This window comes from Chinchilla lanigera, unplaced genomic scaffold, assembly GCF_000276665.1.
Source record: "Chinchilla lanigera isolate Chin_1 unplaced genomic scaffold, ChiLan1.0 scaffold00008, whole genome shotgun sequence".
In the NCBI taxonomy this organism is placed as follows: domain Eukaryota; kingdom Metazoa; phylum Chordata; class Mammalia; order Rodentia; family Chinchillidae; genus Chinchilla; species Chinchilla lanigera.
In genome coordinates, this window is record NW_004955409.1 from 22027370 (window position 1) to 22042667 (window position 15298).

Consider the following 15298-nt stretch of genomic DNA (forward strand, 5'->3'; position numbering starts at 1 on the left):
AGGAGGGAGAAGGAAGAGGGAAAGGGAGAGGGAAGGGGAGAGGGAGAGCAAGGGGAGATGGGGAGGGGAGGGGAAGGGAGTAGAGGGGACATGAGGGGGGAAGGAAGGAAGGCAGGAAGGAAGGAAGGAAGGAAGGAAGGAAGGAAGGAAGGAAGGAAGGAAGGAAGGAAAAAAGGAAATGCTAGTCTGCTTTGTGCTACAGGGACATAAAAAGAAAAAGATTTTTCTTAGGCTATATATTCTAAAAGTGGTAGCAGCTACTTCTAGAATACTGTCACTACTCCTTAAGGACTATAGTGGTTTTCTTGAACAGGCTCGTTCTCATAGTAAGAACTGATTTGAGATTTTATTTGCTTTACGCAATATATTTAAGAACTTCCTGACTCTTCCTAGTCTAACTCCTAACTCTGATTTGTTACAACCACTAATAAACATCCTCCACAAGCTTTTAAACATACATAGCAGGGATCAGCCATGTGTGTGACCAGTGGATCTGTAACTACACAGTCACAAGGTGAAGAATCTCTACGGAATACAAACCTGTTTTTGGCTTTCCTGAAGTTGGGAATTTTCATTCTTTGCATCTTTTATTGCTCCCTTAAGTCGCTCTTCATTGATTTGAAATATTTTAAAGGTTGTTTTGGCCTAAGTAAAAAAGAAACTATAGTTTATAACAATTAACCTAACAAACATTCATATTTACATTTCTATTACCTTAAACATGTAATTTAAGCAAAGGTAATATGTGCCAATATTGATAGCAAAGTCATCAAGTTTTAGAAGAACAAGGCTGACCTAGAATCAGGATCTATTCTTGACTGCCACCAATTGGCCAAGTGATCTTGGACAAATGATTTCACCACTGAAAACCTTCTACGTACTGTGCAATAAATTTTGTTACCTATTTATCTTGTGTCTCTGTGACGGAAAGTTCAACTAATACTGTTCAGTATACAACAGCAGCAATAAATATTTGCCCAGTGAAAAGTAAACCTTTTTCTAAGAACTATACATCAAATCCTAATATAGTATTTTATTCCTTAATAATAAAAATAATAAAATTAAATTATTTTCACAAGCAATAGACCCATTAGACTAATTGAACTTACTTCAGCTACTTGGGATTTGAGGGATTTTGATTCATCTTCTAGGGCCTGTATCTTTTCTGAAACACTGGCCTTCTGCAAACAGAGTACCAATCAATAGACAAGAATTCACTAAACCATTCTATACATAAATATAGTATGTTGCTAAGCTAACACTCTTGTTTCACAAGTGAGGGTGCAAATCAACTTTCAGTTAATTTACCATATGCCGATAGGGATTTTATGCCGAAGTTATATAACTACTTCATCTCAACTTTGATATTTCATAGCACTCACACAAGTTCAAGGTAAGTCCACCAATATCAAATCTTATTAAATGATCTCACACACATCAAGACTTTCCTTAAGCCAGATTTTAAAATAAAAAGACAAAGTTATAATGTTCACTATATATAATTTACTATGTATGTGATCATATAATTTAAATTCTTTGAGTTACTTCTACACATATAGAACATGTCTTTAAGAACATGCATGAGAGCTAGACATGGCAGCACAGGCCTGTAATCCTAATTCTCAGGGGGCTGAGGCAGAAGGATCACTGTGAGTTCTAGAACGGCCTGGGCTACATAATGAGTTCAAGGCCATCCTGAACTACATAATGAGACCCTGTCTCAGGACCAAAAAAAAAAAAGAACATGCATGAAACTTAGGATAACTTCTAGGAAGTGAAGGACACATTTGGAAAATTTTGCTTTCCACTTTATAACCTCCTATATTCTTTGCATGGTTTTTTACAGTGGATGTAATCTTCTAACTAACACCATATTAATTTTTAAAACTCAAAACTTTCACTTACATTCTCCTCAAATACAAAAGCCTTACCAATTCATCTTGTTCAGAACGCTTAGATTTCTCATCTTTTAGCTCTTTTTCTAGAAAGAGTATTTCTTCTTCAAGCTTAGATTTGTTCCTGTCCAGCTCTTCATAGGTTTCCTAAAATAGAAAGCAAACTTATCAGACAGACACGGGGAATTCTGGCTAGGGTAAATCAGATGAATATAATGAAACATATGTACTTGTGTAGCTTATATATTTGCTCAGTTTTACAATATTAAGATAATAGCAATTCTAGCACTGGTGATCAAACTTCTACAAGATGTCAGAAAGTAAATATTTCCAACTTCAGGGCCACACAGTCTCTGTCATATTTAACTATATCATTATTAGAAACAATGAACATGGCTATGTTCCAATAAAGTTTTATTTACAAAAAATGGCAGAAAATCTACTAAGCAGTTTGCCAGCCTCTGTTCTAAAGCATGTTAAAAAGCATGTTAAGGAAAATATGAGAAACAAATCTAATATAAAAACATAAATAATAAACTTTAAAACCAATTAAGAATGCGTTATGATAATAGTCTCCATTGAATTATGACATATTTCCTATAAACTTTTTAATTTAAAGTGATTCGTTATTGGATTATTCCAAATGGATTTTAAATAAAACATACCTCTGATATTTGTGATCCTTCATCAAACTTGTTTAAAAAAATAATAAACCAAAAGATAGTATAGTAATTAAAAAACTCATTTACAAAAATTTCCCCAAATCTGACTATATCATTACAGGAATTCTACACTACAAATCACTATACTTCTGTGTAATTAGCTGAATCACACCTAGTGTAGGAAAAAGTCACCTGTGTAGATCTCTTCCAAACTTCTCATTCAGGGACATCATGCTGGTAGCTTGAAGTTGCCCATGGTGGAAGTATATATACCACAGAATTCAGCAAATGCTTTTCAGACAGCACTTGTTAAACATTTACCAACACACCCCTACTTATAATAAATACCTTCGGCCTACCTTAGCTCCTGCTCTCCAGTGGATGAAGTGAAGGCAAATACTGTCACAATTTATACAACTTACTGTTTCCAATTACCCCTAAACTGGTGACCAAGAGTCCTATTTCCCCTTTCTAAAGCAAACTGAATCAAAAAGGGAACAGGCACCTTAACTCATTTCTTAGGAATGAAGAATGAAAACACTCTAGACACGTCTAGATTCCAGTAAATTAATTATGTCTCACTCAAGGCTCACTCAACAAGAAGTCAAATTGTCCTGCTAACTCTGCTTAACTATTTCCTTAAGTTTTAACATCCAGAGATGCTCTTGCACACTTCTTTGAAATCATTCTGAGAATATACATGATTTTCAAACTTCATGTTACTTAATAAGACCTTTGTCCCAGACTTTTAAGCTACATCGCAATTTTTTACCTCTAGACTTTGTGCTTCCGCTGAGTCCTTCTCAAGGCCGGCACCCTTTAACAAAGACTCTAAGCCTTCACACTGAAACAAGGCAGCACAGAAGTTAAAAATTACAAATTTTATTCCAAATACCATCTAGGTTGCCATTAAAAAGCAGACAGCTCTAGCTCCATATGTACGTTGTTTTTGTTTGTTTGTTTTGTTTTTGTTTTTCTTCCAGTACCAGGAATCAAACTCATGACCTTGCACTTGCCAGGCAGGCACTGTGACGCTGAGCTAAATCCCTAGCCCCCTCCACACATATGTTAAATGTGCTTGGATTTACTTAGCTTTCTCTCGCATCAAAGCTGGCCACTCTCACAAACAAAAGCAGCTAAGACATCACAAGGCACTAGCTTGAACATCTCATGGAACTTCTCCAAGACTAAGAAAGCTGTCCAAAGTCCTCTTCTTAGAAAACACAAGAAAGTAACTCATATGAGCATTCTTTACTTAAAAGGAAGTAATAATTTTAACAGAAAGGTTATAATAAAGATTACCCAAATATTTATACAAAAAGTGTATTTTTTGAAGCCAGACATGGTGGCACATGGCTGTAATCCCACTCAGGATGGGAAATTGAAACCGAAGGATGAGCCCAGCCTGGGCAACTTAGCAAGACCCTGTCTCAAAATAAAAAAGGGGCTGGGCATGGCAATGCACACCTGTGATCCAGCACTCAGGTGGTCCAGGCAAGAGCATCACTGCAAGTTGGAGGCCAGCCTGGGCTAGATAGTAAGATCAAGACCAGCCTGAACAGCATAGTGAGACCTTGTCTCAAAAAGCCAGAAAAAAAATTTTTAATAAGTAAATAAAAATAAAAAAGGATAGGAAAGGTAGGTCAGTATGAAGGCCCTGAGTTCAATCCCCAGACCTACCACCACCCCTCCAAAAGAAGACGTATATTTGTGTATACATAAATCTCTAAGTCTGTTCAATAAGAGAACGCTATAGTAACTGTCCATCAGAATTTTTCATTTGGGAAGGCAACTCCCCAGGGACTGAACTCAGGGTATCTGTACTTAGCTACATCTACAGTCCTCTTTTTTTTTCTTTTATTTTGAGACAGGGTCTCATCAAATTGTTAAACTGCCCAAGATGGACTCAAATTTGCAGTCTTCCTGCCTCAGCCTTACATAGTGCTGAGATGACAGGTTTTTGCCCAGGGCCAGAAATTTTCACTTTTAATTTCCTATGGTATGACAAATACAGTAAGCAGGGCATATAAAGCCTTTAAAATATAGAGAACAACCATCAACAAATGAAAAATACACAATGCTGAAGGCAAGTGTTATGGTTTGTGTCTGGGTGTCCCCCCAAAGCCTCATGCGGCCATGGGGCAGGCTTTTAGAGTTTGATTGATTATGGGTGTGAGAGCTGCACCCGCCCTGGGGTGAATAGTTTGCATATGTAAGGGAGAGGAAGAGGGTGCTTCTGGCCATTTCCTCCCTTGTGTGAGTGCTTGTTGCTTTGCTGCGTTCTGTCGCCATGAGCTGTAGCTCTCTGCCATGTGCCACTCTGCCAAGTACGGACTGAAACCTCCACAAACTGTAAGCGGAAATAAACCTTTCCTTCCTTAATTTTGGGCATCAGGTATTTTGTCCCAGCAACGAGAGAAAAGTAACCGAGACAGCAAGTCAAGACTTCAAATAAAAAGTGAGGGGCTGGGGATTTAGCTCAGCGGCAAAAAGCGCCTGCCTGGCAAGCACAAGGTCGTGAGTATGGTTCCCAGCACTGGAGAAAAACCAAAAAAAAAAGTGATTAAAAAGACTTGGTTATTTTGAACAACCCTTCCTGCTAGGAACAAGAAAAACAGACTAAAAAAAAAAAAAAAAAAAAATCTATCTGCAGGCCTGAGAGCCATTCAAATGCTGAGAATTTATTTTAAAGGAAGGATTCTCCAGAGGCAAACCCTGCGTTTGAGGTTTCTTCTTCCCCCAAAAGTAAAGGCTGCTAGAGAAGAAACTGAGTAAATGTTTCAGAACCAACAGCTGAGAGGATAAAACAACAACAACAAAAAAGAGTTCAGCACCTGTCAAGTCAGGTGAGCCAAGCAGCTCAGGCTTCAGGACAGAACCTTGAGCTTGACTGACCAATAACCTCTCCCTACTGCTCAAAATTTCCATGTATGATTAAGAATCTTGAGATCAGGAGAATACTCAGGATTATACTGATAAACCCAACATAATCCCAAGAAACCTTATAAAAGAGAAGCAGTTAGGTTAGGGGTTTATTATAGCTCACTAGTGGAGCATGGGCCTAGCACAGCTGGAGCCCCGCATTCAATCCCCAGTATGGTGGGGATCGGGGGAGGAAGGTGCACGTGTTTTGACACAGCGTCTCACTGTGCAGCTGTGTAGTTCAGGCTGACCTTGAACTCACAGCAACCTTCATGTCTCAACTTCCCAAGTGCTGGGATTATAGACATGTACCACTATACCCAGTTAATTTTTTTCTCTTTTGAAAGAGTTTAAAGCTGAAGCACACCCATGGTTAGAGCAGCAGTTTGTAACAGCAAATCTTGGAAAAAGCACAAATACCTATTAACTGGTGAATGGATAAGGAAGACGTGGGTTTTTTTATACAACAGAGCACTTACTCTGCCGTAAAATGGATAAGCTCGTGACATTTCTAGGTAAATGGACGCACCTCAAGACCATTCTCTTAAGTGAAATAAATCGGACACACAGTGTAAATACCACATTGTTTCTCTGGTGTGAGAAACCAAAAGTGTAAATAAGGACCAAAATGTATAACAGGTGTTGTGAAATAGGAAGGATATGTTCAAATAAGGGGGTAAAAAAAATGAGAAAAAAATGGAAACAGTTTTTGTAAATGGATAAGGGAAGAAGAGTTATGGGAGGTAGAGAAATGGGAAAAAAGGTTGTATCATGCATAGGTACAATTCTCTATGATGAATGTGATCATTATGTGTATCTAAAATGTACCAAGAAAATCTAATTGGAAGAAAAAGAAAAGATACAAAAGTTATCCAAATCAGACAGGAAGAAGTGAAATGATCTCTATTTCATTAGGGATGATGCTACATATAGAAAACCCTTAAGACTGCACCAAAACAATATAAATCTAATAAATTCAATAAAGTTACAGAATATAAAATCAACATACAAAATTTGTATAATTTCTTAACATAAATTATCTGGAAAAGCTATTAAGAACAATTTCATTTATAAGTACCTCAAAAAGAATTTTAGGAATAATTTTAACCAAGGATATAAAGGAACTTACACATTGTTAACTAAAAAAACAATGGTTAAAGAAATTGACAAAACAAATGAGAAGATATTCTACAATCATGGATTAGAATATTATTAAAACATCCATAATACCTAAAGCAATACATAAACTCAAAGAGATCCCTATCAAAATTCCAGTGGCATTCTTCACAGAATTACCAAAAATAAACCAAAATTCAATCAAACAAAAAGTAGCATTACTTGAAAAAAAAAAAGAAATTAATTCTAATTATGTAACAACATGAACAAAATAATCTCTTTTGGGTATATGCCTACAAGTGAAATTGTTGCATTTTGTTTAGCACCATGCTACAAGAAATCAATCAGGAAGAACTGTGTTCTATGATTCCATCTGTGTGACATATGTAGAAAAGGCAAATCTACAGACATAGAATGTAAATAAATCATTACAGGGATTTGAAGTAGGACAAACTGGATAAAGGCATTAATTAAGGGGTTTAAGGTTTCTCTGGAGAATAATAAAGACTTTCAAAAGTTGACTGCTGGGCCAGGGATATAGCTCAGGGGCACAAGCATTTTCCTGAGTTCAGTGCCCAGTACCTGCCCCTCCAAAAAATCTGATTGCTTTTAAGGATGCACAACTCTATGGATAGACTAACAATCACTCATTTATACTCTTCAGATAAGTGGACGGTATAGTATGTAGCTATATCCCAATAATGCCATTTAAAAAAAGAGACAGACCTAGGAATAAATCTAAGAAAAGATATGCAAAACCACAACACAAAAAATGTACACAAGAAGGGATTTTAAAAAGATATAAACAGGATTTTTAAAAGACATAAGCAGAATAATATAATAGAGCCCATGGACTGGGAATTGAACGTAAGGCCTCATGCATGCTAGGCAGACAAAAGAGCTCTACCACTGAACTACATCCCAGATGTCTTGTCTTGTCTCATTTTGTTGAGTAGAGGTCCTGCTATGTAGTTCAGTCTGGTCTTGAACTCACTATGTATTCCAGGTAAGGCTCAAACTCACAACAATCCTTCCGCCTTAGCCGTGCCATTGCTGGGATTACAGGCGTGTGCCACCACTTCCAGTCAGCTTCTTTTTTCTTCTTATCTCTTTTTTTTTTCTGAGACATATGTAGCCCTATGTAGCCCAGACTTGCTCTGAATTTTCAGTCCTCCTGCCTCAGCTTGCAAAGTAGCTGGGATTACAAGCACGCAGCACTGCATTAGGAGAGGCAAATATTTCCTTAGACCAGAAACACAGAAAAAATCCTACATATTAAAAAGGAAAAAGGCAGATAACTATACCTTCAAAAATATGAAAATAACTTAAAAAGGCAACTTCACAAAAAGAACATCAAAATGGGCAATAAACATATAGAAAGATGCGGTAACACAAACTGAAACCACGGTGAGAAAACACTTTACACCTAGCACAATGACTACTGTTAATAAGATGGGGGTTAAGCACTGAAGTTACCTAGGGCCCAAATATAGCTCAGTGGCATAAGCACAAGCCTAGCAAGTGCAAGGTCCTGAGTTCAATTCCCAGTACCAAAAAAAAAAAGAAGAAAAAAAAAGTAGCAACAGAACTTGAAAAGTGTGCAAAGTATTAATGACAAATTTACATAGAAGTAGCCACACAGAGAAGTACAAAGCTGCCTAACTCTAATATGAGCGTCATTTCCAACAGTGCCTTACCTCTTTTTGAACAAGGCTAACTTTTTCAAGTAGTTTACATTTTTCTTCAATTAGTTCAGAAAGCTTTACAGCAAGCTGCTTTTCTCTCCCTGGAAGAAAGAACGATGGATATACATATATATCATAAATAAATTACAAGTTTTAAAATTATGCACAATGAGATAAAATGGAAAATCAGCTTACCCACATACCAACGGCTTCTAACCTGAAACACATTTTTAACAAAAATTACATTAAAACAAATACATTCAAGTCAATTTAACTTATTTAGCTTCTACTCAAAAACATAAAGATAATAACAGATTTCTTATTGCCTTACTATGAATGAGTCAAAAGTGTTCTATGTCCCATGAGAAAAATGCTACAGTCCTTACTGATGATTCACACTGTACATGGCCCTGTTAAAGACTCTAAAATCAGTCTGGTGTAAAGATACACGTTTAATTTCATTTAACCCACAGTTTCCTAAACATATTTGGTCCTGAAACAAACTACTTCAAGAAGTCCCCATTATCATGCCCCATCACCAAAATAAAAGTCTGAGAAATCTTGATCTGAACTGACTCTAAAGAAACCATAAACAAACTTTTTCTTCTCGAAGTTTTCTCTCAAATAATGAAGGGCAATAAATCCTTTGTAAAAGAGTCAGTTTTGGGGCTGAGGTGGCACCACTGAGTAGAAAAGACAAAAGAGGAGGACTTAGGTCACCTACAAACTGTGTGCTGAGGTACAACTAACAGCAAATGTAGAAGAGAAGCACAGCAGAATGGTATGGAAGAGCAGGAGATTAGGAAACTGAAACTGCACACTGAGAAATTAAAAAAGTAACAGAAAGCCACAAAGAAACTGAGAAATAAAAGTTAAGGCATCTGAAAGTGAGCACAAGGGACAACCTAAAACACAGAAGCCCCAGAAGGAGAAAAAAAATGTTTAATGAAGAAGAAAGGCCAGGCACGGTTGTGTGCAACTGTAATCCCAGTACTTGGGAGGCAAGACAATCATATCCAAGCCCAGCCCAGGCAACTTAGCAATACTCTGTCTCAATATTAAATATTATAACAGGGCAGAGGATACAACTCAGTGTGAAAGCCGTAGGTTCAATTACCAGTATCACAAAAAAAAAAAAAAAAAAATTCCTCACAAATGAAAAAGAATCACGTTGACATTACTAAGTATCACCAGATACAAAATGAAAAAACAGCAAGGTTTTAAAGGAAGGACAACCGTAGACTTAAGACTGTTTGTATCTGAACAAACTGCCACCCCAAGAGGACTTAATTCAAACACACTCAAGAGCAGGGCACAGTGGTTTGCCCCTGTAATCCCAGCCACTCAGGAAGCTGAAGCAGGAGGATCATTTGAACTCAGGAGTTTTAAGCCAGCCCAAGGAACACAATAAAACCATATCTCCCCCTCCAAAAAAAACTAAAGAATTCAAATTAAGTTTCAGAAGATTTGTCTGACACAGACACACTAAAAACAATCTTGAAAGTATTCAATATAAGAAATCCAGAAGACCCAGCAAGAGATACCAATTAAGGGTGATTAAATACCTTGGTATTTATTGTCTTGAAGATAAAAGAAAGGTAAAAGAAAAAATTAAGAACAAAAACTAGAAAAAAGAGAAATATACCTTTAATAATCCAGAAAAAAATCTAGATGATAACATGTTGTAAACTGGAAAGTTAAAAGGGACACCAAGAGAAAGTGTACTAAGGGACACTGTCTTTCTAGAAAAAAGATTTACTCATCACTATGAAAAGAATTTAAAAGAAACGTAGGAAAAATGGAACAAATTAATAAGCTAAACTGTAAGAAACCAGTTCGAATACATTGACAATTATAGTATATGTAGGTAGACTACAGCTAATAGTGAAAAAGAGATAGCCAAATTAGTATGTATCAGAAAATGTATACAAAATCCAGAATACATTAAGTAGAGACTATGGAAAGCCTGGAAATGATAAGGATAGAAGATAATTATCAGTCAAAAAGGTCCTATGGCTTTATTAACATCAGCTAAAAAAAGACCTGAGAACAAAAGCATTGCTAGAGTTACAGAGGGTCACCAAATGCTGACAAGGTTCAACTCACCATGGCACGGTAATTCCAAACACGTATACACCTAAAAGCTATCCTCCAAATATGTATAAGAAAAGACAGAAAAATAGATGATAAATCCATGACAGTAGAATGCAGCCATTTCTCTTCATTTTTGATAGATGAAAAATATAAATATATAAAAATTTATGAACATGCCAGGCATGATGGCACACACCTGTAATCCTAGCACTAGGGAGGCTGAAGCAGGAGGATCCCTGCAAGTTTGAGGTCAGCCTCAGCTACATAGTAAACTCAAGGCCAGCTTGAACTAGACAGCAAGACCCTACCTAAAAAAAAAAAAAAAAAAGTGAATATAATTAGTAAATTAATAAGCTTGAACTATGGGAAAAAATAAAAATGAATATATATATGTATCTGCTTTCAAAAAAATTAATTAAATAAAAGTATAGAGAAGACCCACAGATATATGAAACTCTAATCTGCAGCACTGCAGATGAAAAGGAATGAATATACACAGAATAAAGGGAAAATATTCACTCCCTGAGGAAAGAAGTTATACTGAATTTCTACTCTACACCACACAAAACAACTAACAACATGGATCAAGGTCTTCAGTGTTATAAGCAAAACTTTAAAACTGAGAATTCTAGCTGGGTATAGTGGTACTCGCTTATAATCCCAGCACTCAGGAGGCTGAGGCAGGAAGATCCATGGGTTCAAGGCCAGCCTGGGCTACAAAGTGAGTTCAAGGCCAGCCTGAATTATATGTGAGACCCTGTCTCAAAAAAATAATAAATAAAAACAAAAACTAAAAATTCTGTTCATCATTTTAAAAATTATGAAGACAATAAAAAGGAATTTCACACTGGGACAGGTGGCCCATACTCAATGAGGTAGTGTCAATAATATATAAAGCCAGGCATGGCAGTGCAGGCCTGTAATCTCAGCACTGGGAGGCTGAGGCAGGAGGATTGCTGCAAATTCAAGGCCAGCCTGGGCTATACAGTGAGTTTGGGGACAGCCTGAATGATACAGCAAGACCCTGTCTCATAAATAAATAAATAAATAAATAAATAAAAAACAAATAAATAAATAAATATATATGTAAAGAATTGCTACAAATAAGAAAACAACAACCTACTCAATAGAAAATTTTTCAAAAAACAAAGATTTCCAAGAAGAACTAATACATGTGACTGACTAGCATATTTACTGGAAAGATTTCCTCCAAGGGATTCATAGCAAGGCCATAAGGTGTCATTTTATATCCATTCCAATGACAAAAAAATCAAGGATTTCAACAAGAGTAGATTTTGGGGAGGACATAGACCAAATGGATCTCTAGAATCTCTTACACACCACTGGTAGGAGCATAAATCAGTACAAGTGAGTCAGAAAAGAATTTTAAAAGTCAAACCTCCACATGCTCCAGAACCTAGCAATCTCACAGGTAGGTATATTCTCAAGAGAAACTTACAAATACACAACAGGAGATATGAATTTAAAATGTACACAGTAACACTGTTTGTAATAGAAGTCTAAAAACAATTCAAATTGCCAAGACCATAAAGTCTGCAAATAAACTACAGTGTACTCTTAGAATGTAGTATTCTAGAGCAATCAATATGGGTAAAGTTAAAACCTCATTTAAAAATATGGACGAGGGGCTGGAGGTTAAAGCTTAGCAGCACAGCTCCTGCCCTAGTATGTCCAAAGTCATGGGTTTGATCTCCAGCACCACAAAAAATAAATAAATTAAAATACAGAAGAGGGGCTGGGGATTTAGCTCAGCGGCAAAGCGCCTGCCTGGCAAGCACAAGGTTGTGAGTTCGGTTGCCGGTACCAGAGAAAAACCAAAAAAAAAAAAAACAAAATAAAGAAAAAGATTAAAATATAGAAGAGTCTTCACAAAAAATGAGTAAAAAAGCTTAAAAGATGACATATGTCATGAAGCCAAGTAGAATTTTAAAGTATACTTTTAGAGGTTATGTTACAACCCCAAAAACAGCTTTTTAAAGGCAAGGGAGTAACCAACACAGGCTCCAAAAAGGGGTCACCTCCAATACAGGGAGGTAGAGGATGAAATGAGAGAGGGCCACCTGAAGGTAAGTGACAATGCTTTTGATTCCACACACAGATGTCTGTTAAAACAAACACAGACCCCCCAAAAGAAGACAGCAGAGAGGTGAAAGAGAGAAGGAAGAGGGAGAGGAGGGGGAATGAAGAAAGTAAGGTAGAGTTTTAGCATTAGTGCAGAATGCTTCCACAAAGAAATTATTTAAAGTGCACACACAGGGCGGGGGACATAGCTCAGAGGCACGAGCATCTGCCTGGCAAGCGTAAAGTCCTGAGTTCGATGCCCGATACCAAAAATAAATAAATAAATAAATAAAATGCACATATACAAAAAATTCCTCTAAATCTGTGTTCTAGTGGACACACACTAATATGAGTAACTCACAAAACTACAACCTAACTGGTCTCCTTAAATAACAAATGTGTTTCTCATATTACTTGTTCAGTCTAAAGATGAATTAATTTTTAAAAACATTTAATAAGAATAAACATTCTCTTAGTACATATTGGTTACTTACCGATCGAAAACTTCTCCATAAAAATAAGAGAACAGCAAAAAAACCAACGATAGCTGCCCCTATCACCAATTCCCACGATAAACCATAGGCAGCGGGGCCTGGTCTCATTTCTTCAGGCAGTGCTGCCACAACCTTCAAGGCAAAGAGAAGTAAACCCCTAAATACACATTTCTGACAAGAAGTGCTGTTAACAAACACAGGTCCAGTATGTGGGGTCACCTCCATTAATAACCTTCTCATGGCAGGATCTGCCAGACTAACACCAAACAGAAGGCAGCCGAGGACATTTTTCAGGCAACTTTCAAGCACCTTCTCCAAGCCATGGAGAACAGCAGTAGGGACATGCAGCGACTGTCAGCTGCAGCTCCAGGGTGCCTCAGAGCCTTCCAGGCTCATAATAAAACTGAAAAAGCCAAAGAACCTGCGTGGCCTGGCTTCAGGCGCTCTTTCTCTGATTTCAATCAATTTAGGTTTTATGGGAAGAGGGTACTGGGTTCCACATTAATGTTTCAGGGAGAGGGGACTTCAGCTTTGAAAATAACAGCGCGAGGTCTGGGCTTGGAACATGAATCTCTCTGTCAGTCCCGTCCTTTGTTAACTATGGTAGGAATAATACTGCTTCAACACACAAGACAGGTACTCGATAAAGGCGATTATCATCTCCCCTTCAAAGGCCATGGTCCTCTAACTGTGGTCTTTTCCACAAGATTTCCTTCCCCAGCAGGTCTTCAGCACAACACTGCACGAGGCTTTTGCAGCTGCTTCTGTATTTCTCCTCTCCCAGCACAGAGTCACAATTGCTTCTCACCTGACGGGTCCTTCTGTTGTTACTGTGCCCAGATACTACTTGATCCCAATAAAAGAGAAAGACGGTGGGGGATATGCTTCAAAAAACAGCCTAAGTATGAACCAGGTTTTTTTCCAACCCCAAACCTCTGTAACAAGTGTTGCCTTTCTTGTCCTTTTCTGTCTAGGAAAAAACCCACCCTTTAATAGTTATTCTCTCCAAAACCTATTTTTTTACTCTAATGCTCTCTTTCCAAGTCACTATCTACAGTTCATTAACCTGTACTAAATAAACATGGTCATACTTCTAAAAAATATCCTGACCTCTGCCTGTCCCTACATTACTCCAGTGACATCAGTCAGTGCCAGTAAGAAATACTGATTTTTGTCTCTAAGAAAAGCAGGAATTCAATATGCAATACTGGGGAGAAAATAAGTTCTCTTCACAGTTGACATACTCCCCAAGCATTTTACCTCAGCTAACTTAGTCAACACAAGAGATGCACGTTACTGACCCTCATATGGAGGCGCACGCCTGTCATCCCAGCACACGGGAGACTGACACAAGACCGTTACAAATTGGGAGGCTAGCTTGGGCAGCCTGGGCTAGCTAGCAAGACGCTGTCTCAAAGTTTTAAAAGGCAGGCGGGTAGTGGTGTTGCTCAATACAAAGACACTGTTTCCAAAAAAGAAAAAGAAAGACAGACAATGTCTACGTTCAGGTCCTGAGACCATCTGATTATAAAGCAAAGATGTAACTCTTAAAGATACTATACTTGAAAATAATTTCTCCTTTACATGTCATGCTAAAAAATTATTTTTCCTATATTCAGTTATAAACCACAGAAGAATTTCAAAAAGGGGATTAGATCATTCATTATTCATAAAGTATTTGATGAAAAAAATTAGCATGCTTATTAATTTCCTTAGGTCATTAAGTCATTTTGTTTTAAATCTCCCTTTAAAAAGGGATCAAAGAGCTTTACTTTGAATTGGTCTTAAAAGAATTCAGTCTGAACAAGACTGAAAAGGATCAGCAAAATGAACAATTAACACGAGGAGATACTAATATTCAGGTATCCATCTATCCATTCACTAATTCTGTATTTATTAACAACTATTTTCCAGACATTTTTTAAAACATACTTTCCTTTTAATCCTAGCCATCTCCATGTCTTCATGACCTCTGTATCATGATAACTCACAAATCTTTGACTCCGACTCTGGCTTTTATGACACAGGTTAGTTGAACAAACCTATGTGGATGTCTTAGAGGGATCCTATGCAGAGGATGGCCCCACACAGACTGAAACATCTGTGTTCCTCTCCCTGGTGATGGCTATGGTATTTGTTGATGGAAAGAGCAAGTCATTCCCAAAGTTGCAACCCAGATTAAAAGGGTTCGAGGCCCGAGACCACACTGCTAAGTGCAATTAATCAGACACACATGTAAATACTGCATTGTTTCTCTGTGTAACAGGTACTGGGAAATGGAAAGGAGGAAGGAAGGGAGGGAGGGATGGAGGGAGGGAGGGAAGGAAGGAAGGAAGGAAAGAAGGGAG

General features: G+C 37.4%; 1 protein-coding gene across 1 annotated transcript in view; it reads right to left on the reverse strand.

The window, feature by feature from the left end:
* Ctage5 (CTAGE family, member 5) overlaps nt 1-15298 on the reverse strand; it is a 112765-nt gene that overhangs the window by 59062 nt on the left and 38405 nt on the right. Inside the window, exons 7-14 of the mRNA XM_005376883.2 lie at nt 12951-13082; nt 8476-8497; nt 8293-8381; nt 3330-3401; nt 2561-2587; nt 1932-2042; nt 1110-1181; nt 541-645 (exon numbers count right to left, since the gene is read on the reverse strand). Coding sequence (XP_005376940.1) covers nt 541-645; nt 1110-1181; nt 1932-2042; nt 2561-2587; nt 3330-3401; nt 8293-8381; nt 8476-8497; nt 12951-13082 — 630 coding nt within the window. The remainder of the gene's footprint in view (nt 1-540; nt 646-1109; nt 1182-1931; nt 2043-2560; nt 2588-3329; nt 3402-8292; nt 8382-8475; nt 8498-12950; nt 13083-15298) is intronic.